This window comes from Marmota flaviventris, chromosome 2 (genome assembly GCF_047511675.1).
Source record: "Marmota flaviventris isolate mMarFla1 chromosome 2, mMarFla1.hap1, whole genome shotgun sequence".
Taxonomy (NCBI): Eukaryota; Metazoa; Chordata; class Mammalia; order Rodentia; family Sciuridae; genus Marmota; species Marmota flaviventris.
This window is the reverse complement of record NC_092499.1, coordinates 64,767,713-64,793,679: the sequence shown is the minus strand read 5'-3', so window position 1 is coordinate 64,793,679 and position 25,967 is coordinate 64,767,713. Positions and strand designations below refer to the sequence as shown.

Here is a 25,967-nt window from a genome sequence, read left to right as displayed (position 1 = left end):
CAAATAGGTTCCCTATTCTATTTAGTCTCAATTGTATATCTGTTATTTCAAACAGGAAAAACAAACAAACAATAATACACACATTAGATGCTCACAGTGACATATAAATGTGAGGCCAGAAAGTTCTAATAATGAGAATCTTTATCATTAAATTGATAACCATATCTTCTCATTAAGTAGAGACAAGTTCTGATTATCTGGATTGACCTTTGTCCACGTTATTCCATTCCTTTGGTCTTCCTCTTCCAGATTTCCTTTTGGTCTTTTTCTTGATCACTTCCACCAGTGTGGTGAGGAAAAAGCATGAAATTTGCATTAAAAAAGCTTCACTGCCTTTTAGGGCTCTTTGAAAAGGTTCAGATAAAGAGTAAAAATACTGACTTAAAAGCAATTAAAAACCATTTGGGGGTTTTAGATAGCCTTTCTGACCATGGTTTCTTTGCGACATATTAAACCTGATGAAAGTCCTTGATGTCATTGCTTCCACTATTAAAATGCACATTTTCTGGGTTAGTCTCAATCATTAATGTGGGCTATAAAATATTCTTTCTAGTTCAAAAGTAGCATCATTAGTACTAAAATGAAATTAAGCAATCATTTTAGAAATGTGGTTATGTTGCAAGCTGATTCTTAATTAAACATCTACCATGTACTGGACTAGATTCTGGAAAAAGAAAAAATGAATAATTTTCAAAATCTGCCCAGATGAGTAAATCTCAGAACCACTGACCATAATGCAGTGTGATGCTCAGGAGGAAATTAATTAAAAAGCATTTACTGACCACATAAAAAGGGACCAGTCAGAACAGATGCCAGCCCTTGGGGGAAGGGGTGTTGCTTCTGGTACCATCCCACATATACTATGACAGGCAATATAGCCCTTAGTTGGTGGAGCCTGTAGGATAGACCTGGGGCTGGTGCAACCATGGGCATTTGGAGGGCTTAGGGGCAGTAACTGTTTGCCCAATGCAAACATGGAAATAATTCAGTATTTGAAAAACTGGAATGGCTTACCTGGTGTGGTCAGGCTAACAGCCTGGAAATTGCTCTGTACTTGAGATCTCTGTAAAGTGTACATGGGAACAGCTGGTCCTGCTGGAGGTGAAGCGTAGCTTCAGAAGGGGTGAGTTTTGAATGGGGGTCTAATGGAATTCATCCAGGGTAGAGAGAACAATTCAAATACAGGCTTCCCTGAGACATTTCCCCAGCAGGGTCAGATTTGGAAGTTATCTGGAAAAGAGGTTAGAGGTGAGATTAGAGCAGCAAGTTTATCCATATGGAGAAGGACCTGATGAAAGATGTGAAAAGTAGGTATGAGGGAGCCAACAGTGGCTTTCAAGACATTAGAACTCCGGCAATCTACTAGTGACGACATTGGGCTTATATGCAGGGTCTTGCTTGTCTGGCAAAGAGAGAAAACTCACTTTAAGATTATTTAGACATATGATCCATGTACTCTACTAGGACATCTCTGTTATAAATTTATCAGATTACTCTGAGAAAACTAGACAGACATTTAAACCACTAAAGTCCTGGCTTGCTGCTCACCCTAAGCAAGGAGCTGGGAAGCAAGCTTTTTTTTTTTAAGGCATTTGTCATCTTCTGGATTCCCAAAGCCTTCTGGGTTACCTCAAAGCTGGCTCTTTCAGCTTCTTATGGGCAGAGACCTCATTGTATTCGTCTTTGTTTTCCTTAATGTCTAGCTCAGTACCTGGGACATAGGAGGTACTCCGTAAATATTTGTTGAATGAATATAACATTAATAAGTCATTCAGTTCTAAGTAATCATTGCTTATACTTACTGTAAATACAGTTTTATATAATTGCAAAGTGTATCTGTCCTTTTTAGGTCTTGTATTTTTACTCTGGCAGGAGAGGTTTCAGTGATACTCGGCTGGAGGCTCTGTCTGTTCAACAGAAAATCCCTGGCAAGAACAAATTGCATCCGGTCTTGACTTCTGACCAAATATGGCAGAGTGCTCACTCTCCCTTTAACTTGACTTTTCCTACCTGTATAAGTCAGATTTTTGTTTATGTATTCTGAAATGAAGGAAAAAAAGTGATGCATGCTACTTTGGTTGGGGGTGACTAAGCAATATAGAATAGCACAGAGTAGGAAATAATATCCTGTAGAGGTATATAAACGTCTACACATTTTCTCTGCATGTATAGATATATACACACACTCACCACATGTGTTTTATTGTCTGCTTTAAAAATAACCTATCATTGCAGATCATCTGTTCCTGTACATATATTGACAAATCCCTTTTTCACAACAGCATAGTATTCCATGGTGTGGATTTACAGAAATGTAGTCAAGAGGATGGTAACATTAAAATAAATGACATTTTGCCTTCATTAAACTCATATCAGGAAAATTTAAAATATTTTATTTTTAATTATTAAAACAACAGATATCAAAATAACCCCTGCTAATAAAAGTAAAACAACAACAAGAATATATTTTTGATCCAAACAAGACAAGTCACAATACAACCTCACTTCAGAAATAGCTAACTCAGTTCATGAATATTATAGCCATGCTTTGCTTCACCATTAACCTGGTCTAACCCTGCTACTTGGGACTCCAAAGAGCATAGTACAGATTTTACAAAGACTCCATAAAAGGTGTTCTGAATTGATCTGAACTGAATGGGTTTTTAAATATAATTATTTTTTAAAAAAAATTTTAGTTATACATGGACACAGTGTCTTTATTTTATTTACTTATTTTTATGTGGTGCTGAGGATCAAACCCCATGCCTCACATGTGCAAGGCAAGCACTCTGCCACTGAACTACAACCCCCAGCCCTATAATTATTATTTTTAAAATGTATTTTAATTGGAACTATCTTAATTGGGCTTCTTTCTTATGATTAGATTTTAATGAGGCTTGGGGATATAGCTCAGTGGTAAAGCACTTGCCTAGCATGCACAAGGCCCTGGGTTCCATCCCCAGTACTACAAAAAAAAATAATAATAAAATTTAAATAAAAGGGGAAATGGCTCAGAAAACTGCTCCAAGTCACCAAATGAATCCAAGCTCAGAAAAATGAAATACCTTAAGTCCCATCCCTTCAGCTGTCCCCAAACTCACATCCTTTACCATGTGACCTGTGAGAGTCTGTGATTCTGTAGGGTGCCGAGGAGAGCTAAGCATTCCAAGATGCTGCGTTGCTGAACCTGGTTTTAGTTTTTGGGTTTTTTTTTTTTTTTTTTTCATTCTTTTTTCTCTTACCTTTTTTCCTCATTGGTGTCCTGTTCCTCCAAGACTCCTGAATGTCTCCCCTGGGGATGACTCTGCCTGCCTGCCTATAGGAATCCCTAAGTAGTTATCTCTAAGCTTTGAAGAAAAATCAAGTGCTCTTGTCTGGTAGATGAAACCTTTTGTCCCATAGTCATGAGGCAGAGATCTAGTTTATTCCTAAACCATGATTAACTCCTTGGGAAGGAGTGGAAATTGAGAGTTGTATTAAGATGAGTGCCCTACAGGAACAAAGGGGAGGTTTTCCCCATTGTTGCACCTCCTAATTAGGCCATGCCCACGGTTGCTGTGTGCCATTCCAGAAGGTAGTTGCCTGTCTGGGAGGAAGATAGGAGCAGAGGAGTGACAGAATGAAGGGGACATCAAAAAGGTTTGCAAAAAATTTAGACCTTTCTATGACCAGATCTTCTGTACTTGCCTCCCATCCTACCTCGGAAGGGCCTCGGGAGAGAGCCTGTGCTCATACTCTGTTCTATGGTTTCTGACATAAAAAGTTTTCCTCACTTAGAATCACTGAGAAGGGACTGGTTTGCTTTTTTCTCATAACTTTCTGTATTACTTGTCTATAGTGAACATGTGTTATTTATATAAGCAGAAAAGCATAAAGCCACATTCATAGTGTACAGAAGGAAGAGAAAAAGTGTTGCTTGGTGGAACTGGCACATAATTCCATAGTATAGTCAAGTCAACAATAAAAAGACTTGTGGGATTAGGATAATGTAAAAGGACACTGGAAATTTGAGTGGGGCTGTTCCTAGCATGATGACAAAATAGGAAGACTTTCCCACCTCCCACCATTTATTTGGGAGCTGAGTACCAGGCTGTGCTGGACCCCCTAGAGGACCCTTCCCAGCCCAGAAACCATCCTATATTGGACAGTTATGACTCTCTGATGGTCACATCCATGAATTTTCAGCTTCAAGGCCCTGTGTTCTAGGTGAGATAGCCTCCTGACTCATTTCTAGATGATGTGCTCTGCCTGGTGGCACATGCATATATTAACCAAATAGACTGCCTGAAGACACAAATTTAGTCCAAACATGATTCTAGTGAGGATTTCAGAGCCTGGCAAGTCAATGGGATTATTATTATCCAAAGTCTGTTCTATAGTTTGTAATGTTTGAAGTAGGCCCCCAAATCTGGTGGGTTCCCAAAGAGACTGCATAGTTTTAAAACTCCTTATATATCCAATCTGGTTGCTGTCAAACTCTTCTAACCAAGTTCTCTCTAAAATCCTTTCCAGGAAGCTCCCCATTTCTTGAATTATTTCAGCCTATGAGCCTATTTCTGTGGGATAAAGATACCTTGGTCTCCCAATAATATTTCATAAATGACTCACACGATGTTTATAGAGAGTATAAGGTTTGGACATAGTCACATTAAAAATATTAAAAATACAAAAGACTAAGCTGACAGGTTCCTGATTGTGGCCTGACAACACTGGAATCACTTTATGAAGCTCCAGCCCTCCTCCATCTTATTGAGCTGGTTACAAAAACTAATTTAAACTAGATTGAGTTTCACCACTAAAGGAAGAGATAGGAGGGTACTCTACTGTCTCTAACACTTTCAACCACCTGAAATCCTGTCTGGTGTTTCTGTCTTGTCCTTTGTCTGTTTCTGCACTGAAAGAGGACTTTGGGGAAATAAGAAGAATGCTGTGGTAACAGGGTAAACTAATTTGACCATCCTCTGAAGAAAGAGCATGTTGATTTCTCACATTGGTTCCTCCACCCTTCACAGCAGAGCCAGGGATGTGGTGCATTACACAAACCAGTCCCACTTGACCAGCTGTTTTTGGATGTGTCAAGCCCAGATTTCATCCTCTTTACATAGAAACATGTTGCCTTCCTTAAATCAGTTCCTGTGAGACTAAAGAAAATCCCATGTGGCCCAAACATGATGTAATAGGGATGTGTGTCTCAGAATTCAAGACACACCCTCTAAGTTCCTGGCATCTTTTTTACCATAATAATCACACATCCACAGCCTTCCTTCTATGACCCTTGAAGGCCAGAGCTGTGTTGCCTTGGCTGTGTTTTCTAGCAAGCCTGGACAAAAAGATCCAGCACTGCTTCCTGTGGGTTATGGATGGTGCTGGGAAGTTGGGCATGCTTAACTGGATGTCCAAAGAGCTCAGCATTTACAGCTGGCCAGAGCTCCTATGCATTTTGTTTTTATGGTCAATTAAAAGATAGAGAAAGAAAGGGCAGAAAAAGGGAATGGGTCTCTGTCACTTGAAAAAGTCTGTAACAGTATTTGGTTGCTTTAATTGGAGCTAAAGTTTCCAAATTCAGATCACAGTGAAACCAGTTCATACTTACTAGTTAAGTTGAAATTGGCAATACTTATATGAGTTTTTGTTTAAAAAAAAAAAAAACAGCTGTTTGCAGGGGGACACGCCTGTAATTCTAGCAACTTGGAAGGCTGAGGCAGGAGGCGCTCAAGTTCAAAGCCAGCCGCAGCAATTTAGCAAGGCTCTAAGCAACTTAGTGAGATCCTTTCTCAAAATAAAAAAGAAAGGATTGGGGATGTCGCTCAGTGGTAAAGCACCCTGGTTCAATCCCCAGTGCCATAATGGGGCTAGAGACATAACTCAGGAGTAGAGCACTTGTCTAGCACGTACAAAGCCTTGGATTCAATCCTCAGCACCAGGCACACACACACATACACAAAAGAGAATAACGATATTCTATGAAAAACCCTGAACTTGTAGCCTCAGGCACACACTTTCTAGGAGATTCTACCTAGGGTCTAGAATTATATTTCATTAGGGATTCAGACCAGCTTACTGTCTGTCCCCTTAAGTGCTATAGGAAAAAAAAGTTGGCCATATAAAAATAAATTAATAAATTCATGCTGGCTCAAATACATTTCATTTTCCACCATTTGCCAGCCCTATATAACTTCTACAGATTTTACTCCCCTATTTTTGAGAAGGCAGCTTAGATGCCATTGATCTCATTCCCTGCTTTCCCCTCAAGCCTGTGAAGCTGTTGGTGTTGAGGCTTCAGAGTTCTGTGGAGAGTGATTTTCCAAGTGATGATGCAGATTCTAATCAGTATAAGATCCAGATATGGGTTGGGAGCTGGACCTCTGCCACCTTCTCTCAAGCTCCCTGCACATGATGACGAGGGAGTTCCTATGAGGATCACTGAGTGCACTTCAAGCCCCCTGCTCTTACAGCCTCCTTCCAGTTGCAGATCTTCCTGTCTGGAGCATTTCCGGCCCTCTGCCCTTTGGCATGGAGAGTACAGAGCAACCTGGGGAAGGGACAGAAGACTGAGGTTATCACAAACTGTGGAATTATCTGATGCAAGACCAACTGGTTTGTTTTCCTCCCTGGCTCTCTTCCTGGGCTTCTAAGCAGCTGAGAAAACAACCTTTTTCTAAGTCTTAGACAAGGAGGAAAAACCCTGGCATGAAGGATTTTTGTCGCAGACACTTGGCATAGCTAGAGGAAAGGTTTGTTTAATTTAGCAATGGGTTTTATTACCCTAGGATTCCACTTGAGGAGAGATAATAGCATCCCTCTCAAAGGACATTTCAGAGCCAGTGGGTTTCTCCCTTGCTTCTCAACAGTACCCTTGCTTGCAGATAAAAGTACCAAACATATTCAACTAGGACATCACCTCTATGTTCATCAACAACCAGATAAGCCAAGTGCAGTAGCACACACCTGTAATCCCAGGTATACAGGAGCCTGAAGAAGGGGGATCACAATTTCAAGTCCAACTTTGGGCAATTTAGCAAGACCCTGTCTGAAAATAAAAAGGGCTGGGGATGTAGCTCAGTGGTAGAGTACCTCTGGGTTGGGAGCTGGGCCTCTACCACAAACAAAACAAAACATATAATCTTGCTGAACATGGGGAAGACTGAGACAGGATTGAAAAAACTAACAGGACAGGAAGTTGTGGATGTGGATGTGTACAAAGTCATATTTCTGAGCCATCTCACTCAGTTGCTTCTCACCCTGTTTTCTGGACAGAACGTATTTTGTCGTCACATTATAGCAGAGAGCAGGACAGAAAGAAAACCAGTCAGACCACCTGCCCCTACAGGAAGAAATTCTCTGCCAGCTCATTTCCCTCTGCCCTTCACCCCCAACCAATCTGAGCTTTGGGGTAGTGGGTAAAAAGGGGAAGGAAATAGGAGAGAGGAAGGATTCATCACCAGTGTTAAAGGAAGCTTTCCTGGCATAGGAATTAAGGAAGAGAAAGTGGAAGAACTGGTGCCAGCTTGCCTTCAGTGCATGGCTGTCTCTTTATGTCTGCTTTCCTGGTCACAAAGGCAACACTCACTGTTTCCTAAGGTGGGGCTCCACTGCAGGAACTCTCAGAGAACCAGCCAGGACCAGAGCTCTACAAAAGCAGCCTCCTGGGTAGCCTGAACCCAAGGTTTCTGACATCCGTGCTGCCTGCTCCACACTGGCCTCTCTGGCCACCCACTCTGCACTAGCCTTTCTAGCTACCCATAGAGAAGGACTGGGCTGGGTTGCCTCAGATGAGGGCACACCTATACTTTAAAAGGAGGACACAGGCACTATCCCTAGAAGGTATCACTGTCCTGGAGAAGACCTGGAGTGCCTATGCCCAGCACTTTCTATTCCGTGGCTCCTTTTCCACTTTCTGAGCCTTTTGGAAGTGGGATCAAGCCAGGAAAAACATGTGATGCTATAGCAAGCTGGAACCAAAGACTTGACTTTGGGCCCTGCCCAAGCTGAGAATCTGGGCAGGGACTGACTAGGCAGCCTGCTATTTTCTATGGCATCTTCTAAGTCCCCTAACTTTGGGAAGGGGATGCCAGATAAATCCTGAGAGTGGGTATGACTCAGTAGAGCTGCTGTGGCTTACCAATTTGTGATTTATGCATTCATTCTTGCATTTCAAAGATAAGCTTCCATTCTATAAATAGCACCATTCTCGAGGTTGCTATAAGAAGCAGCAGCAATGATGTGGTCATGTCTTCAAATAGATGATGAGGAATCCAGGTAACATTAACTGTAAAATAGTGATGAAAGCAGTGTTATTATTAGAGGTACAGATAAAGCATAATGGGATTAAACAGAGATCACCCTAGGCTGGAGAAACCAATATAAGTTTCTGGAAGAGGTGACATTTACAGGAGTATGAAGAATAGGTAGGATGTGGACATTAAGAGATGAAAGGTGGAAGGAAAACTGCCAGTATGGAATTCATGAACAGCTACAGCACCTAATTACTTCTTTGTCTTGAAGCATGCAATATCCATGCTGCAGGGGGGAGAAAAACATCCTTCTTTGTTGCTGTGTATTTGGCCTTATTTGATGTTTTTCTCCACAGAAGGAGAGTAATCTATATGTGGCAGATTGGGGACTGCCATCACAGTGGTTCTAAGGGCCTGTAGAACCAGGTAGCCTGAGTTGGAATCCAGCTTTATCAGTCATAAGCTACCTGCCTCAAAGCATTGTTGCAAAGATTAATGTTGGTTGGCTATGGTTGTTCTTGTTATTGTTATTACTGTAGAACCCTGGAAGGCTCCCCACCTACCCCAATCCTATTGTACTTTCTGCCATTGTAGATACATTCCTCTCCTTTGAGAGCCTTATATTAAAGTGCAAACACACCTGTGAAAGGGAATATTGGAAGGTTTCAACCAGCTGTCACTTTAGGGCTAGAGAGAATTAACTAAGAACTTGTTTGCTGAGAGTGAAATAGATACCCTAGGAGAGGAACATAAAAGAAGGAGGAGAGGATGTGCAGGGAGAGGCCCAAGAGCCCCAAAGGCAAACTGCTACTTCCACCCTTTAATTAAAGTACTTAGGCCTCTCAATTGTAAGATGGGAGAAACCTCCACGCATAAAGTAAGAAAAACGTCCATGCGTCATTTTAGGTGTTCAGAGCTGCAACACACTGACTGGACCCTATGGAGGTGAAAGAGGTAAGGTCAAAGCAAATGCCTCCAAACTCTATCCCTCTAAGGGTTCAGAATATGCATCTGATAAATAAACAGAGGCAGAAGCCGAGGTAGAAGCAGATGATAGTCTTTTAATAAGTTCAAATTCACACAGGGTAAATTGAGTATGCCTGGCCCAGAGTACAGTGTTAGTTGATGGACGGATTGAATGCTCAAGATCAAAGGAAACATAGTAGAATGTCAAAGTGGGAAAAGACCAACAGCCCAAGGTTTCTCTGTGCTGTTTTCTGCCATTGAATGTCAACTTCATGAAAGCAACAACCTCTCTATCTTGTATTTTTCCAGCAAAAAGGAAAAATACCATAAATATGTGTGGATTGCACAAGTGTATAGATGAGTGGATGATATAAATAATGGAAATTATTTATACCATGATTTGGGATTTAGGCATATCTTAAATATTTCTCAAAATAATTTAAAAATATTGGTAACCACTTTCCTTGAAAGAATAGGCAGTAGAAAAGAGAACTGGCCTTATATGAAGGAAATAGTCAAGAAAAAAATAACCTATCTGTGGGAGTAGAATTAATAGCTCACCATACCAAATATCTATCATGTGGAGCTCCAGGCTTTCTGAACCACATATGTCTATACTTATTCAAGTACATATTTCTTTGAACACTTAGAGAATTCCAGAGTCAGCTCCACACAATGCACACAGGATTGAGTGGGATCAGAATTTTTACTAGGGACTTGGAGGGGTTTTTTAGGCCTCTAGGCCTCCCTGCAGGACATTATATATTGAAGAAGATAGATTGACACATGATAGCAGCCCAGGTCAGATATTAGAACAACCCAGATTTATGGAATGGCTGAACACGTGAAACAGAATAGCCTAAATTTTCTGCTGGGGTAGTTGTTTACTTTAGAGAAGATAGTTTATAGTTTGAATGACAGAAAAGCACATGGGCACTGGACATTGATTCAGATCTTTAAAAAGAAGAATCTGTGTGTATTCACAAAGATACATGGCAAGCATCACTCCCTCCCCCACCCTGAAATCTACTAAGTGAAAAGCTAACTTACATTTCCCCTCCAAAACCAACTGAACTGAAAACTTATTGATCCATCTCCTCTCAAGTAGGTAACACTATCAAACTCTAGACCAGAAAACTCATATTAAACACCTTCACCCAGTGCTCTGACAATCATGTTTGCATTGCAGTATGTTAATTATTGATTGCTTTGGCATCTTCTCCTGGTTTTTTGTTTTTGTTTTATAAATTTTTTTTTTGGTTGTATATGGAGTCAATGCCTTTATTTGTTTTTATGTGGGGCTAGGATCGAACCCAGTGCCTCTCACTTGCGAGGCAAGTGCTCTACCACTGAGCTACAACTCCAGCCCCATCTTCACCTTGTTGGCTCTCCCATTTTTCAGCTTCGCTTTTGGACTCTGGGCCCCAATCTATACACACTGTGTAATGTGTGGTTTGCTGAGTCAAGAGGACAGCAGAACTATCACAGCCCTTGTTCCAGATACTATACTTACATTGCAATAACCCAAGACCACACTATATCTTTGAGAATCACATCTTACTCCTGATTCATGTTGAATTATTATTAACCAACATTTCTAAGCCATTTTCTGAATGCTTTATTTTATCTCCTCCATTCTATAGCCAAAGTTTGTGCTCTGTTCTCAAGGATTTCAGCATTCTAAAACACATGTAGGATTTGTCCTAACATTTTTACCAAATTGAGATTCATTAGGATATCATGATTGTATGATCTAATATATGAATTCCTCCTCTGACTTTCTTGTCTTCTATTACCTTCCTATTATTAAAACATCCCATCAATAAGGTTAGTTACATGATCCAAAAGTCAAAGAAGTCTTTTCAAACTACTCTATTTAAAAATGACACCCTCCTCTGATATACTACATATACTCTTTACTATACTCTTTTACTGCCCTTGTTCCCCATAGCACATATAATCACCTTAAAATACCATATTTACTTTATTGCCTTTTTCCTCCTTTAGCTTGTAAGCTCTATTAGTGCAACATTTTTTTGTCAGTTCTAGTCCCTGCTGGATTCCACATTTGTTGTATGGATGCAGTTGAATATGTCAGCATCCTCATTCAGGTCAGTTAAAAATGTTGAATGGAACAGGACCAAGGCTAGAAACCAGTGCATCACATCAAAGGTTGATCCCCTCACAGGTTGCTACTGAGCTTTGGGCCACTTACAAATTCACTCTAATGGTCTTAGTATTCAGTGCAACGTGTCTTTACTTTATCTACCAGGCTGTCAAAAGAGTTTGTCACTTTTTTTCCCCAAAATCAGATATTTTATGTTGATGACAGCCCTCTGATCTAGAAGTTCTGTCCCAAAAAAAGGAAGTGGGATTCATCTGACATTATTTATCACTTCCTCTTTCTGACTGCACACAAATCATCCTTTTGATGACTTATTTTAAATACTGCTCCCAAAAAGAATGGAGCATTAATCAGTGACCTGTTCAAACCCTTTGATTGCCTGTAGAAGGGTCCTCACAGGTGTGAGATTCCCTTGGCTGGGACTTAGGACTTGTTCTTAGGATGGGCATTAGACTACCAGAGGTGGCACCAAAGAGTTGGAAGGCTTAGGTGCAGGGGCTATTATTTCATCAAGCATTGGAATGTCACATTATTGATTGCTATTTATGTATACCCTTTTGGTTTCATGTTTGGTTGCTACATTTAGACAATAGCAATCTGAGATTTGGGGTATGTTTAGCTTCTTTCATTCCTATTTGATCTTGTTCCTTTTCCCCATTCTTTCTGACACAATTGTGGTTTAGGCCACATCTCATAATTTATTCTCATCACTGAATTACTGTAGTATCTTTCTAATTGGCTCTATACCTCCCATCTCTTGTTTTTCTTAGATTCTTCAATCAGGCTACTTATAAGGTGATCTTGGGACCACAGCATCAGCATCTCTTGGGATCTTGTTGGAAGTGCAGACTCTCAGGTCCTGTTCAAAATCTACTGAATCAGAATCTGCAGGTCAGCAGGACCTGCTGGTGATTCACACCCATATTGAAGTTTGAAAAGCACTATCCTTTCTTCTGCCATGCCGTTCCCCTGTGAAAGGGCATCCTTAAACTTCATGTGAACCTCAACCTCAGTCAGAAAATGATCCATCTTAATTTTTAGATGTCATGTTTTTAACATGAAAGTGTAATTGCCCACCTATACTCATTGGTTATGAAAATGGTTTGCAAGTTTGTGAATAATTTTAGAGCAGCTACTAAAAATTATTGAGATTCAACTAGAGACTTCCTTATTGAAAAGCAAAGTATTTGGGGTTTTGGTGAGCTTGGAAATGCTCCTGTTGTTTATTATGCATTTACTAGTGTTTGACAAGTATTTTATATACTTAATTTAATCTTCATGATAATCTCATTTAATGCTTTTATCCCCATTTGACAAATGTGGAAACTGAGATTCAAAAAGTTTAAGTTGTCCAGCATCACAGTATTGGTTAGAGTTCAGTCTATACTATATCACAAAGACAGCTGATATACAGTGATTGAAACAAGTAGCTCTGTCCTGAGGGGACAAGTGACCCAGCTAGAAGGTATTGATGCTATCTGAAGTCACCAAGCTTTCTCCTCCCATGTTGCTTCATAATGACCAGGAAGTTGTCCTGTCTATGTGGTTGGAACTGGTTCCTGCCCTTGGGAAGGGGAAAAGAGAAAATGAAGGGCATGCAATTTTCTTATGAAAACAGAATCTGGAAGTTCTACCTGGCATTTGTACTCATAGTCTGTTAATCACATGGCCACACACCTTGTTGCAAAAGAGGCAGAGAAATGTGGGAACTTGGGCAGTTATTTACTAAAAAGAAGAAGGGGAGTGGCTAATAGGGAATATGTGCAGGCTCTGCTGAGGATTAGCCAACTAGTAGAAGAGCTAGATTCAAACCCCATGACTAAAACCTGTGATCTCCTTACCCCGTTATTCTACCACTTCTCATAATTGACAGACAATAAATGTTTGTTGAATTGAAATATGTGTAAGCCTTTTGGTTGTTTGCAATTATTTCTTCCTTCTTCCTTGCTTTCCTGATTACCTAAGTGGTTCCGTGACCCAATGTAACTTTTTTTTTTTTTCCTCAGCACTAGGCATTGACCAAGGGCCTATGCACATATACAGACATGCAACATTGCACCTGGCTTATCACTATTTTTTAACATATATTTTTTATAACTATTTTATTTATTTATTTTTTGTGTGGTTCTGAGATCAAACCCAGTGCCTCAACTATGCTAGGCAAGCACTGAGCTATAGCCCCAGTCCCTTGTCACTATTTTTGATGATATTATTTTGATTTGAAAAACAGGAAACTGATATTCATATTTCTTCAATAAAATATCATAAAAATCTACCAATCCTTAGAGTTTCTGTAGAGCTTCATGAAGTGTGACAATGAGTTAATGATACTGATTTTTTTGGGGGGTGGGGTGGGTACCAGGGATTGAACTCAGGGGCTTTCAAACACTGAGCCACATCCCCAGCCCTATTTGTATTTTATTTAGAGACGGGGTCACACTGAGTTGCTTAGGGGCTCACTAAATTGCTGAGGCTGGCTTTGAATTCGTGGTCCTCCCTGTCTCAGCCTCTCGAGCCACTGGGATTACAGGTGTGTGCTACCATGTCCAACAAAGATACTGATTTTTTAAATAACCGAATGATCATCTCCTTTTAAATAGGTATTTGTTGTAGAAGAATGCCATTGCCAAAAGTGCTTTTGGTATTTTGTTCTGGCTGCTGTTATCAGTCACCTCTTGCTACAATAATGCTTCATGACACCACCACCAGAAGTTGAGAGGTATATAGCAATATTTAACTTATATGTGTATAGGCCCCCCGAGTTCAGCTGTTTAGATGGTCCTGGCTGGCCAGCTCTTTTCAGGCGTCTCTTACCCTTCTGAGATAGCAGCCTAGCTTGGACATTTTTTTTTTTTTCCTGGCATTGGCAGAAGCATAAGAGAACAAATAGAAATACTTGAGACTTCTTGAGGCAAATCTGGGAACTGGCACAAAACAACTAGCCAAAACAAGTCATGTGGACAACCCCACAGTCAAGGGCATGGAAAATGCGCTACACCTTAAGAGAAAATATAGTCACAAGATAAAGGGTGTAAATACAGACAAGGTGAGGGATTGGGTCCAAGAAAGCAATTTACCATTGCTTTGTCTTTGGCAAGTTAATTTGAATAGTTGCAGTAATGGTAAATATTTTAAGGATCACTTTGAATTTTTTTAACTAACTGTTTATTCATAAAATTAAAGAATGGAGCTAGGTTTATCTTTGAGCAGAAAAGTAGCTGTGACATAAAAAATAATGTGTCTTATTTCTGGAAGAATTGGTTCAAGAATATGGCACTTGGTGGCAGAATATTTGGATAAACACCATATCCTTCTAAAGTGATCATTTTGAAAGGATATCATTATTTGAACATTTGGTTCTAAAAGATTTTTTGAAAATAATAAACCTTATGACTTATAGTCAAGTGATACCACTCTATGTCAAAGTTAGAAGAGTAGTAAATAGAGACTCATACCTGATTCTTTGTCTGACTCTGGAAAAATGTGATTTATTTGCAGATTCTCATTGCCAAATCCCCTCTGGCTCCCTTCACCTCATTTATTTACACCATCAAGGAGGAAGGCCTGGTTCTTCAAGGTAAGATCCTTAGGTTAAGCCATTTCTTCAAGCTGACTATGCTCAATGCTGCTCACTATTAGAGGTAATATTGCTGTGGTCCAAAAGAATCTATTTTAGGACAGAATCAAAGGCCAACGTGAATTGGCCAGTGATATTTCCCTGACAAGATCAAGAGATTGGCAGTTGTGGCAAGAATTTGACAAAAGGTTGAGGTGTGGATGAGGGAGGACTATATTGTTAATAACAGATTGGGAGAACCAAAAAGTGAAAGCAAGAAATCTAGGAATTGCCACCATCAGTCTTCTACAGAGATCCTATGGTGTGAACTGGATGGTGTGGAGGAGCCCTCTCACTTCACAGGCTGTGGCAGCATCTGGACTGGCAGCCTGTGTCCCAACTCCATGAGCTCCATTTCCTGCCTCCTTATGGTTACTATGTTTCCCTTTCTGGTGTTTGAGTCCCAGCAGGCCCTTCTGCTAGAGACCAGGCCTTGCCTACCTACACCTTATAAGATAGGCTTGGGACGTGGAAGAACTCAAATTCTTGCTCAAAGTGGAACACTCCCAGGCCACAAGCTGTAATTCAGATGCCAGAACTGTTCTGCAGATGCCAGATACTCTGGAGGTTAGGAAAGGCACCCAATGGCAAATCTTTCCAGAGAATAGAATAATTAACATAAAGGCATAAATTCAAACACCATTAAACTTAGAAAAATCAGTCTCTTAGAAGGGTCAGATGTCTAAAACTCCTTTTAGAATAAAGAAATGCCCACAATATTCCTCTGTCCCCCACTATTAAGCAGCAGGTCCACCCACAGAGATACATAGGTGAACCTCAGGCCTGAGAAGCTTATTGCCAAGGCTATTCATGGAAGGAATGTCTGCCTGGTAAGATTTTGTAAGTTGAGGTTTTTCCACAATTTTGGAAAGAGGGTAGTCCCAGTAATATTCCCATGGAGACACATTGCTTTACAAATATCTAGCAGGAATTCTGTGGGGCAGGCTGGGGAGTTCACCCTTCTGACTGAGGAATAGACTGCAGCCCTCCCTTTCCTTCCCCTTTTAAAATGTCTGCTTCTTAATGGACTCAAAAGCTGCATGTTTGTTTGATGCAATTGAGCTTCACAGCAGGGACCCTCAGGTTCACAAAAATTTGGGATAAGAACTACTGACCTTTAGCTCTTAGCCTTTGACTTATGCTATCCAAGTTCCTTGGTAAATATTTTTTTTTACAATTGCAAATATTGTTTTCTGACAAAGAAGCAGAGATTTTAAGACCAGATTAAGCAAAGCAAACAGCAGGCCCCTTTGTTACATACTCTCTAAGGGTGTATAACTAATAAGCAATCAGAAAGCTCGGTTTTTATTTACCCAGTGCACAGTGTGGCTTTGAGCTCTTCATTTTTAGAGGCTGTTTTAAAAGATAAGAAGTCTAGTAAATAGCAAATATAGAGGGACATTTCAAGAAATCCTATGGAAGATTATAAGACAAATCCAGGATGAAAAGAATCAGTTCTGCCCTAAGGACTTGTAGTAAAATCTTGCTGTGATGTTTATACCTTGATAAATGACATTCCTAAGTTTGGTGTAATGTGGATAACATCAGGGACATTTGTGGAACTAAGATCTACTGGATTGCTTCCCTGATCCTCATTGTTAAGACCGTGATTTTGACAGGGAAAAGAAAACTGGTTAGAGAAAAGAGAAACTAGAGATATAATGAGCTGGTAAAGGTCAAAGAACCACAAGGAATGACTGTTAGAAAAAACTGGAAAATGGGAGAAAATGGATTACTAAAGGAAACTGACCTAGATCAGTGTGTCCAGGAAAGAAGAAATTCAGAGAGATGGCTTATAATGTAAGATCCCCAACCAATATATAAAATGCCTGGGCGGCCTCAGAACTTCCACCTGGCTGCTTGCTAAGGGTTTTCTCCAGTCCAACTCTCAGCTGTGCTTCCCTCCCAGAGATCTTGGAGGCGGTAGAGCCCTTCTGCTTCTGTCGGCAGTGCCACTGAATACACTTCCTGCACTCCCTGCCCTCTTGGCTCTGTGCTCCAAAGACTTTTAGGGGGAAAAGGGTGCTCTCAGAAAAATGAGGGTCCCTCTTTGATTGTAAAGAACTCTTGGGGTTCATTTCAGCTCTGATATGATCTTGAGAAAATCTCTGAGCCCTAATTTTGTCCTCTTGAAAATGAAAATGTTGATTCAAGGCTTTGCAAACTTTGCTGTAACCAATTAGTGGGTCATGATATGAAATTGATGAATCAAGATCAGCATTTAGGAAAAAAGAAGGGAGAATAGAAAATATCAGATTATATCACATATATTGTATTGTTTAATGACATATCTATTACGTGTGTGCTTGTGTGTGCACTTGTGCATGTCATGAATTCATATGTAGGAATTGCAGGGTGACACTTTTTTTTTCTTTTCCTTTTTTTTTTTTTTTTAACTTTGAATGCAGTAACCAGCCCTGGTAATCTCTAAAGGCCTTCTTGTAAGGTCCTTGCTTAGCATCTGAATGGCCATCTTAAGTGGCAGCCATTTTAAGAAAAATTTCACTTTCCGCCCAAGGGCATTTCTGAGAAAGGCTCACCACTCCCTCCTACCAACCCCACCCTTAACCGCCCCCATTAGGACCCATGGGGCTCTAATCTCTGAGCCTGCCCCATAAAAGTCCCAAACCCCAAGCCTGTTTTGCCTCTCTCCATCAATGGAGAGATGTGCCTTTATTTGTCAGCTCTGACAAATAAAACTCTCATGTGTATCTTTGCCTGGTCTCCGTCTTTCATTTCTCACTCTCCTGTCGTTCCCCCCCCCCCCCTTCCTTGCTTTCTTTTCACTTTTCACTTCAGCTTTATCTGATCCTCCTGGGGGGTGATATACTTATCATTCATTTAGCCTGATACCTTTAGTTGTTCTCTTGAGATCTTCATACACTGGAACATAAAGGCTTATTTTCCCCTTTCTTACCAGATGACTGAGCTAAAAAAGACACCTGCACAATTCCCCAGGCTTAAAGCAAAGAAACCCTTTTCTCCCTGGGTGGTAAACTTGGAAAGGTACCCACAAGTCAAGGCTGAAAGCTTTCCTGGTGTGCAAGGTTGCTCTGGCGTGGTAGCACCTGGAGCTCTGAGTGGGGTCTGCAGTCCATTTCAGAGGGGCACAGAGATAGAGGGGAAGGGCTGGGAGGGTGAGACAGGTCTGTGCCTTGACACCAGGCTCCATAATAGAGTGAGCAGGAGCAGTGAGAAGAAAAATCCATGCAGGCTACCCTGGGGGTGGGGGCTGCTAGTGAACTTGGGAATGGTCCCTCAGTGCCTTTTATCTCTTAGCAAGGCCAAGATTCCTTCCAGCCCCTGCCCAGGAGGTTAGCTAATACCTGAAGCTCTGCACAAGAAGTGGAAGGAGTAAAAAGTGAGAGCAGAATAGGATCAAGCAACTCTGCAGGCCATTCCCCTCCCGTTCCCAAGGATTAGGATGTGAGAACAGGCAGCAACTGGGGGCCTGACACCCTTCCCACCCCTTTGTTCACTGGGGTGGGAGGGACAATGAAGCGGCAGGCCAGAGAGACCCAGGGGCTGGTTAGAGATTTCTTAGGCGCTTTTTGAAACACTTGAAGGAGCCGGTCTGTGCTATTGTTGAAGTAAAATAGAAAGCGGAACTATTCTCCTTTGGCAAAAAAAAGAAAAAGTAAGAGAAAGAAAACCCACCCTCCCTGCATCTTCAGGAGGCCTCAGACTCAGGCCATTAACATGGTAATACTATCCCGTTTGCATCTTCTTTGTCTGCCCACGGTTCTTCTGGTATCCTGGCCTCTCCTGGCCTGGCCCTGGACCCTGGAAATATTTGGGCTCCAAAGGAGAGGGAGCTGACTGCAGCCAGCAGCTTCTTGATGGTTCAGCTCTGAGAGAGGCCAGGTTGGGGCAAAGGAAGAGTTCAGCCCTTTGTGCAACTGGAGTGGGAAAGGTGGGGGTGGAGGAGGAGCCCTGAATCCAGTTTTCCTTTTGTCCCCTATGGAAGGTCCAGTGCCCATCAAGTGGAAAAGTTTAGAGGAGCTGGCCTAGGCTGGAATGAGACTGAAGGATGCTGGGATCTGGTGGCAAGAGAAAAGCAGAGGTTGACTTTGGGCACCAGCTTTAATGGGGTGGGCCTCAAAGCACTTGGGTGCAGAAGGGAAGAAGAATTCTCAGTGAACTCCACCACTACCCACATCAGCTCTGGTAAGAGTAAGCACCAAATGTACCACTCAGAGCACAGCAGAGACTAATTGAAAGCAGCCAGGCTATGTTGCTGATGCTGCAGGGTGCATATAAGAAGCCAGGGTCAGACCCTTCTGGAACCATCCCCCAGTTTTGGGAGGCCCATGGATGAGGTGAAGCAGCTTCTGAAGCAGGGCTGGCCCTAAGAATGGAGAGGCTGGACTGGCAGGGTACATTGTTCACTCCTTTACCTATTCTCTCTTCCTTGGGAATTTAGGGAGTGGTTGGAAATACAGAAAGCCAAAGTTGTTTTGAGCAGGACTGAAGGTAGCAACTATTTCTCAGTGAGATAGAAACATGTTTTTAAACAGTTTTTACAAAATCAGGATCAGATACAACTGGTTGAATTTGGATTCCGACACTGTCCTATACTAGTTTGGGTTTGAATGAATAGTATAAATTTTAGGATAACTGGAGAACTTCAGAGGAGACCAGGGCACCCTGACACAGGTCCAGAGAAGGTACTGGACACCAAGCTAGCTTCAGTCACTTAGTCACTTTTTCAGAAGAAACCAAGAAAGAAAGAAAAAATAAAGAAACAATGGTCTTTTTTATGGAAAGCTAAGTGCTTCATCTTTCTGCTTTTACAATCAAGAAGGGTTTGTTTGATCACCTTTTGAAGCATATCAGGAAAGGCATTAATCTCCTCTATTTGTTCCCTTGTCACAAAGTTGGGTTAAATTCTTCCACTCCTTTTTCATAGTTACCGAGCCAACTGGATGATTTATTGAAAAATTCTTTTCCCCCCAATACTACCACTTGAGCTTATCAGACTTCAATTTGAATCAGTAGCTCATCTAAATATTGTCTGCCTGGTAGACTCAAAATGACCCAGAAGATTCTTAGTCTGGCTAGTACCACTCACACACCTGGCACAGCCTGGAGCTTGGGCAGAGAGCCCTGAGATTCAGTGGCTCAGAGAGCACAAACTCCTCCTGGAAATCATGAAGAGGAAGGCAGAGCCAGCCTGTCACATTGTCCTTGTCCTGACAGGTGCCATTGCAGCCTCAGAAAGTTTATTCAGGCCTCTTTGTTATGGGACTTCCTAGGGGAAAGAGGAAGGACCACCTGTACCCAGGGTCTTCTCCTCTCTGCATTTATTTCACATCTCCTTCTTCCAGGACCTCCCACACTGGCCTTCTGCCTTATTCACATCTTTTCTTCTGGCTGTCAGCCTCAGAGAGAGACTGTTATCAATGTAGATTTGGGGGTGAGTAGGTGCTGGGGTTCAAACTCAGGGCCTAGCTCATTCTATGTAAGCCCTCTACTACTAAACTACACCCCAGCCTGAAAAATATTTTTAATACAGAATAGTACAGAAAATCAAAAACCATGAATTTTATATGAATATAACACCCAGAATTAACAACTGTTAAAATTTTTATCCTAGTAGTTTCAGATTTTTTTTTTTCAATTCTAGGACAAAAATTTGACAGAATTCAAAACTCCTTTGTACCTATCACTACTCCAGGCCCTCCCCACCCGACTCTCCTCCAAAGAAGAAAAGTTCTCCACCATTTGGCATATATCCTTCTCTTTCATTCTTAAAACTTTTCTACCTACCTGTGAATCTATGTATAATATAATGATTTGTTTTTTAATGCATTTTAAAATTTCTATAAATGATTTATCATATACATTATTTTATAACTTTGTTTTGTCATTTAACATAATGTTTTTATGTATGTCCACATTCATGCACATAGATTCCTTTGATTTATTTCAGGTATCCACACCATTATCTACTCCCTTATTTATAGATATTTTGATTATTTAGAACAAGGCTTGAGGGTTTCTCTAGGTATACATAAGGCATCTTTTATATATATTCCCAAATTTTTCTCAAAATAAGTTAACCAATTTAGACTCTGTGGAGGTAGTGGACCAATCTCTGTGCAGCCATGTATAATTATTGATGTGTTGTCATATTTCCATGGCTGATCTTCTTATGTGTTCTTTACGGATGCCTCTTTTGTCTCTTGCCTTAGGAATGTAAGCTTGCCATATGCTCCAGAGAGATTTTCTGCACAGTGTGTGTGTGTGTGCTTTATACCTGTACTTAGATGATCACTGATAAAAATTTACTCATTCTCCGAAAGCTAACTGTATCTACACTTCCTCAAACAAGGGCTTTTAGTTCACCCATCACCTTGATTTTCTTGAGGAAACAGTTCCAAGAAGGTAAAGCTAAGTTCACTGCCTCAAAGTTGGGTTTTTTAACTCCTTTTCAAGTATTCAGCCTGGGCCTAAGATTTTAGAAAATCAAAAGGATTTTGGGTTGTTCCTCTTCCATCATGGCAACCCCTTAGCTGCTTATCTCTCGGGCCTCATAGGCCTCTGTTGACGTAGTTTAGCCCCATCTTAAATGTTGAGTCTTGAAAATCTAAGCTAAAATGTATCAGTCACACTGATATAATGATCCTCCAAGAAATTCCCTGAGGGCAGTTGGGTTATAAGTTTGGCTGGGTATAGCCACTACCTAAACTAACAGTAGTGTAAAAGAGAGGCTTACTCCCTTCTCATAGAGCACCGCAGAGGAATGTGGTCCTGAGCTGGTATGGCAGCTTGGCTCCCCAGGTTCGTCCAGGGACACAATCTGTTGGCTTGTAGCTCCATCACACCTAGGATATTACTGTTGTTGTCATGACCCAATATGACTCAGCATCATTGCTCCATTCAGGTAGCAGGATTTGTGTGGGACAGAGATGGTGGTGGGAGGGAAAGCATCCCCCTTTCTTTGAGGAAGCTAACCAGAAGTTACACACTTTATTTCTACTTATATCATATTGGCCATCTGTGAGTATATGGCAAGAAATGATGAAAATGTAGTTATTAATCTGAATGGCCATGTACCCACAAAAATTGTGCATTGTGGGAGCTCTGTTAGCACAAGAGAAAGAGGAAGATGAATATTTAGTGACACAAACCTTTCAGAGATTAATTCCCACGTTGCAATAGTGCAGATCCTTGGCCAGGCTTGCTGCATAATAGAGTTATACTCTTGAAATGCCACATAAATAGTGTGCATAGGGGCTGGGATTGTAGCTCAGTGGTAGAACGCTTGCCTAGCATGTGTTGGTATTGTAATTGGTAGTTTCCTTTGTAGGTACTGGATTTAATTGTTAGCACCACATATAAATAAATAAATAATAATAAAGATCCATCAAAAACTAAAAAAAATTAAAAAAATATATATATAGTGTGTTAAAAATGCTATTGGGGCCCTGTTTGTTTCCAGAGCCTAGAGAAAAGAGGAGTAGCATTATCATTCTGTTCTTCTACCAAGGACCAGTGCCCCAGAATCTTGGCAACCCACCCTATCCTACCTAAACAGAATCTCCCTCAGGCAGTAATTTTAGTATGTGTTTGCTGTTATGCAGCATTTGAGAAAGAAACTTGAATGGGAGCTACTAGTGCTTATAGCACAGAATAGGGTAGGAGATCCAAAGTTATAGAGTAAACATTTTTTTTTTTCCAAAATGTTTTTTCCTGCCTCTACTTTTTTTTTTTTAAACATGAAACAAAATGCAGTTGAAATAAAGTTATAGAGAAAAATTTAATTCCAAGACTTGGACCATAGTTTACCCTGGGTCCACACTCCACTTTTAGAACCTAGAAGCCATAGGCAGAACTAACAATTTGCAATTGTGAAAATGCCCAGGTAATAATACCAAAAGATGTTAAATCAATTCAGTTTTTTTATTTTCTCTGAAAATCTCTTCCAAAAGGACTTGTATTCTTTATGGAATATCATTTAAGCTTCATTCAGTTCAGCAAGTATTTGTTGAGCTTCTATTGTTTGCAGAACATGCTGCTCAGGACTCAGGGGATACAAGATTGAGAGAGGGAAAAAAAAAGTTCCCTTCCCTTATGTAGCTCACAGTCTAGTTCGGGAAGATGTAATTATGTAGATCTAATCATCAGCAAACTGTGACAGCTATTTCAAGTTTCAAGGATATGGAAGGATGGAAGGAAATAGGGTTGTCCCAACTAGGATGGCTGAGGAAAGCTCCTAAGAGTATGTGAGGCTTGAACGGGGACTTCAGCTTCTGAATACCAACAAAACCACATTCAATTGTCTCTTGACAGAGGCCAATTTCTTTTGCTATTTGAGGATAGCTTTGGGGACACTGGGGAATGCTGATTAGTTCCATCACTAGTGCTGATTAGTGACGAATGTTGAATCATGCTGACTAATGTGTTCTAAATGGATTGACTCAACAATAAAGGGAACATTAAGAGTCAAGAGTTCAGGTCCTACATCTCACTGTGTGAAGTATAAATCACTTAGCTTCTTAGTGCTTTTTTTTTTTTTTTTTGTCAGTTAAAATGTGCTCATCCTGAGAATCCAGTAAGTCACCTTGCCTTTAAAAACCTCAAAGATAACAGAAATGTTTAACAACAACTAGCAGGACAGGCTTATGCAACCTTAGGTTATTAATACACATACAGAATCAGAACAGACATCACATGCTGCTTGCTAACCATGCGAAACTTCCATTTCCTCACACAGGCCATGAGAACTGACAAACAGGAGCCACAGTCACAAAAACCGTCAAATAGAGAAGCTTTTGAAAAATCTTCCTTTCTACCTACTGGGGTGTCTGTGTCTTTCTGGACAACAAATGTCGCTACAGAACTAAGAGCTTACGTTGCACACACAGCTCTTTCTCTTTTGACATCTCCCCAGCTAGACTGCTTGAGAATCTGGCCTTCCCCGTCCAGATGTTTACTGAATTCTGAAGGCCCCCCAAAGGGCCCAAGTTCTTTTGTTGCTCTCCAAATCATTTCCCACAGAGACTGACCCATGTCCTGAAGGAGCCCTTCAATAGGGAGGATAAATGAAGGCAGATGAAGACATGACCCCCTGAGGCTTGCCCACATCCACTCTAACAAAGGGTCTGAGGCACGACCTTGTAAGGAGTGTTTTGGTCCCTATAAGAGGCCAAGTCTCCCCCACAGGGCTGTTTTCAATGGCTACCATCATAGTGGAAGCACTAGGCATTTGTTAAGGGCTGTGGTGTGCTAGGTGTAGCACAAAACATCTAAATCATGGTCCCCAGCCTTTGTGAGGGCTTCCTGGCTACAGATGGCAGCTGGCTTTCTCAGGGGAAACTTGGGGGTAGTAGAGAAAGCTGAAGAGGGGCCCGACATCTTTGGATGACCTTTTCCCACCCAGTGCAGATAGAGTCCCCCTTTTGTAGGTCAAGCTAGAGCCACGGGACCTTAATCCCACCAGTACTGTTTCTGGGTATCTGGTGTGCCAGGTGTGGTTCCGTGGGGAAGGAGAAGGGGACGGCTGCTATAAGGAAAGTTTTATTTCCATGAAGGGTGGGAAGTTAGAGCATTTCATGACAACATCGTTTTTTTTCAAGCTCTCTCTATTTCTTTTTTCTTTCAGGCTAACAGGCCATAGGGATACTGTGACCTTTGTCTAGAGCTGATGGGGGTGTGATTTGTGAAATGAAACAGGACCATGCTGCTTGGAAGAAGGAAACGGAAGCCAACATAATGGGGATTAATTAGTTGATTGCTGTTGAGATGGTAACAGATTTGCTCCTAGACCATTGAACCAGCGATTTCAGACCTAGCAGGGAAGGTGAAGATGAAGAAGCCTTTGTTCAGGTCTCTAGATGTGTAGGGCTGAGGGCTTTGCCACCATGGGATGTCAACAGACATAATAATAATAATTTGCACTTATATAGCACCTTTCAACCAGGCACCTCAAAGCGGTTTAGCCACATTAATTAATTAAAGCCCACAATTCCCCTGGGGAGAGAAGGAGGATGACTAACAAGATTTGTAATTACAGGAGGGAACATTTCCGAATAAAGTATTGTCCACCAAATAAAAAGAGTAGGTGTAAAGGAATCGAGGTCTCCAAAGAGTAACTGATTCAGAAATGAAATCATGGAATGATGGGGGAGGCTGGGGGTGGGCATGGGCATGGGGGTCTGTTCTTATGTTAGAGGGAGGTCAATGGCCTCAGAATTCATTGACAGGTTCAGATCCAACCGAGAAGCAGAACATGTGTGGTATTAGTGGCATTTGGAAGGTCATTAGTGGCATGACTATTGTAGTGTAAATTCAAGTTTCACTGGTATATTGTGTATAGCCTTGCAGAACAAAGAGTGAGATTCATGCAGTATTTAATAAAGGATGAAATGATTTCTTTAGATTTAAAGCCCAAAGCTGGGCCACTCAATTAGCAAATAAATAAGTTGGTGACCCATGGGATAATTTAGGCATTTCCAGGAGAATAACGGGCCTACCCATTCCTATTGCCCTGAGGCTTCTGACCAAAACATCAGGCTGGGATCAGTATAAAGGTCTGGGAGCTTCAGCCCCTTCAAAGTCAGGCATTAAGTACTCCCAGCCTTTTTCAAGCTCTTACCCAAGACGTTAGTGACCCAACCTGTCCTCTGTACAACCATTTTTACCTGCTCCCCTTGAGAAATTTAAGTGCCTTAGGGGCTAAAATCAAGTCATACCCTATTTCCTGTCTCCTGTCAACACCCAACAGAGCTGTGTACCAAGTCGACAGTGAGTGATGAAGAATGGATCAAAGACCAAGTCTCGTAACAACTTCATATTTGTTAAACACAGACCAAGTGCTCAGGCAGAGCTTGAAAGCAATAGGATATATGCTTTGTCCTCAAGAACTGTATTACAAAAAGACCCCAAAACAATAACTATAACATAAAGCAGAATAAAATAAAGTGATATGATAGATGCACGTCCAAGCTCCATTGCAAGGGCCAAAGAAGGAGCATCTCACCTGCCTGGAGTGAACCAGGGAAGGTATTCCTGGGCAACAAGC

General features: G+C 41.2%; 1 protein-coding gene across 3 annotated transcripts in view; it reads left to right on the top strand.

Annotated features, from left to right (window-relative positions):
* Rad51b (RAD51 paralog B) overlaps positions 1–25,018 on the top strand; it is a 572,024-nt gene extending 547,006 nt beyond the window's left edge. For all 3 annotated transcript variants that reach the window (XM_071607937.1, XM_071607936.1, XM_027929716.2), the window contains exons 10-11: positions 14,824–14,902; positions 24,549–25,018. In XM_071607937.1, coding sequence (XP_071464038.1) covers positions 14,824–14,902; positions 24,549–24,553 — 84 coding nt within the window. In that variant the 3' untranslated portion in view covers positions 24,554–25,018. The remainder of the gene's footprint in view (positions 1–14,823; positions 14,903–24,548) is intronic.
* The last annotated feature ends 949 nt before the right edge of the window (positions 25,019–25,967 follow it).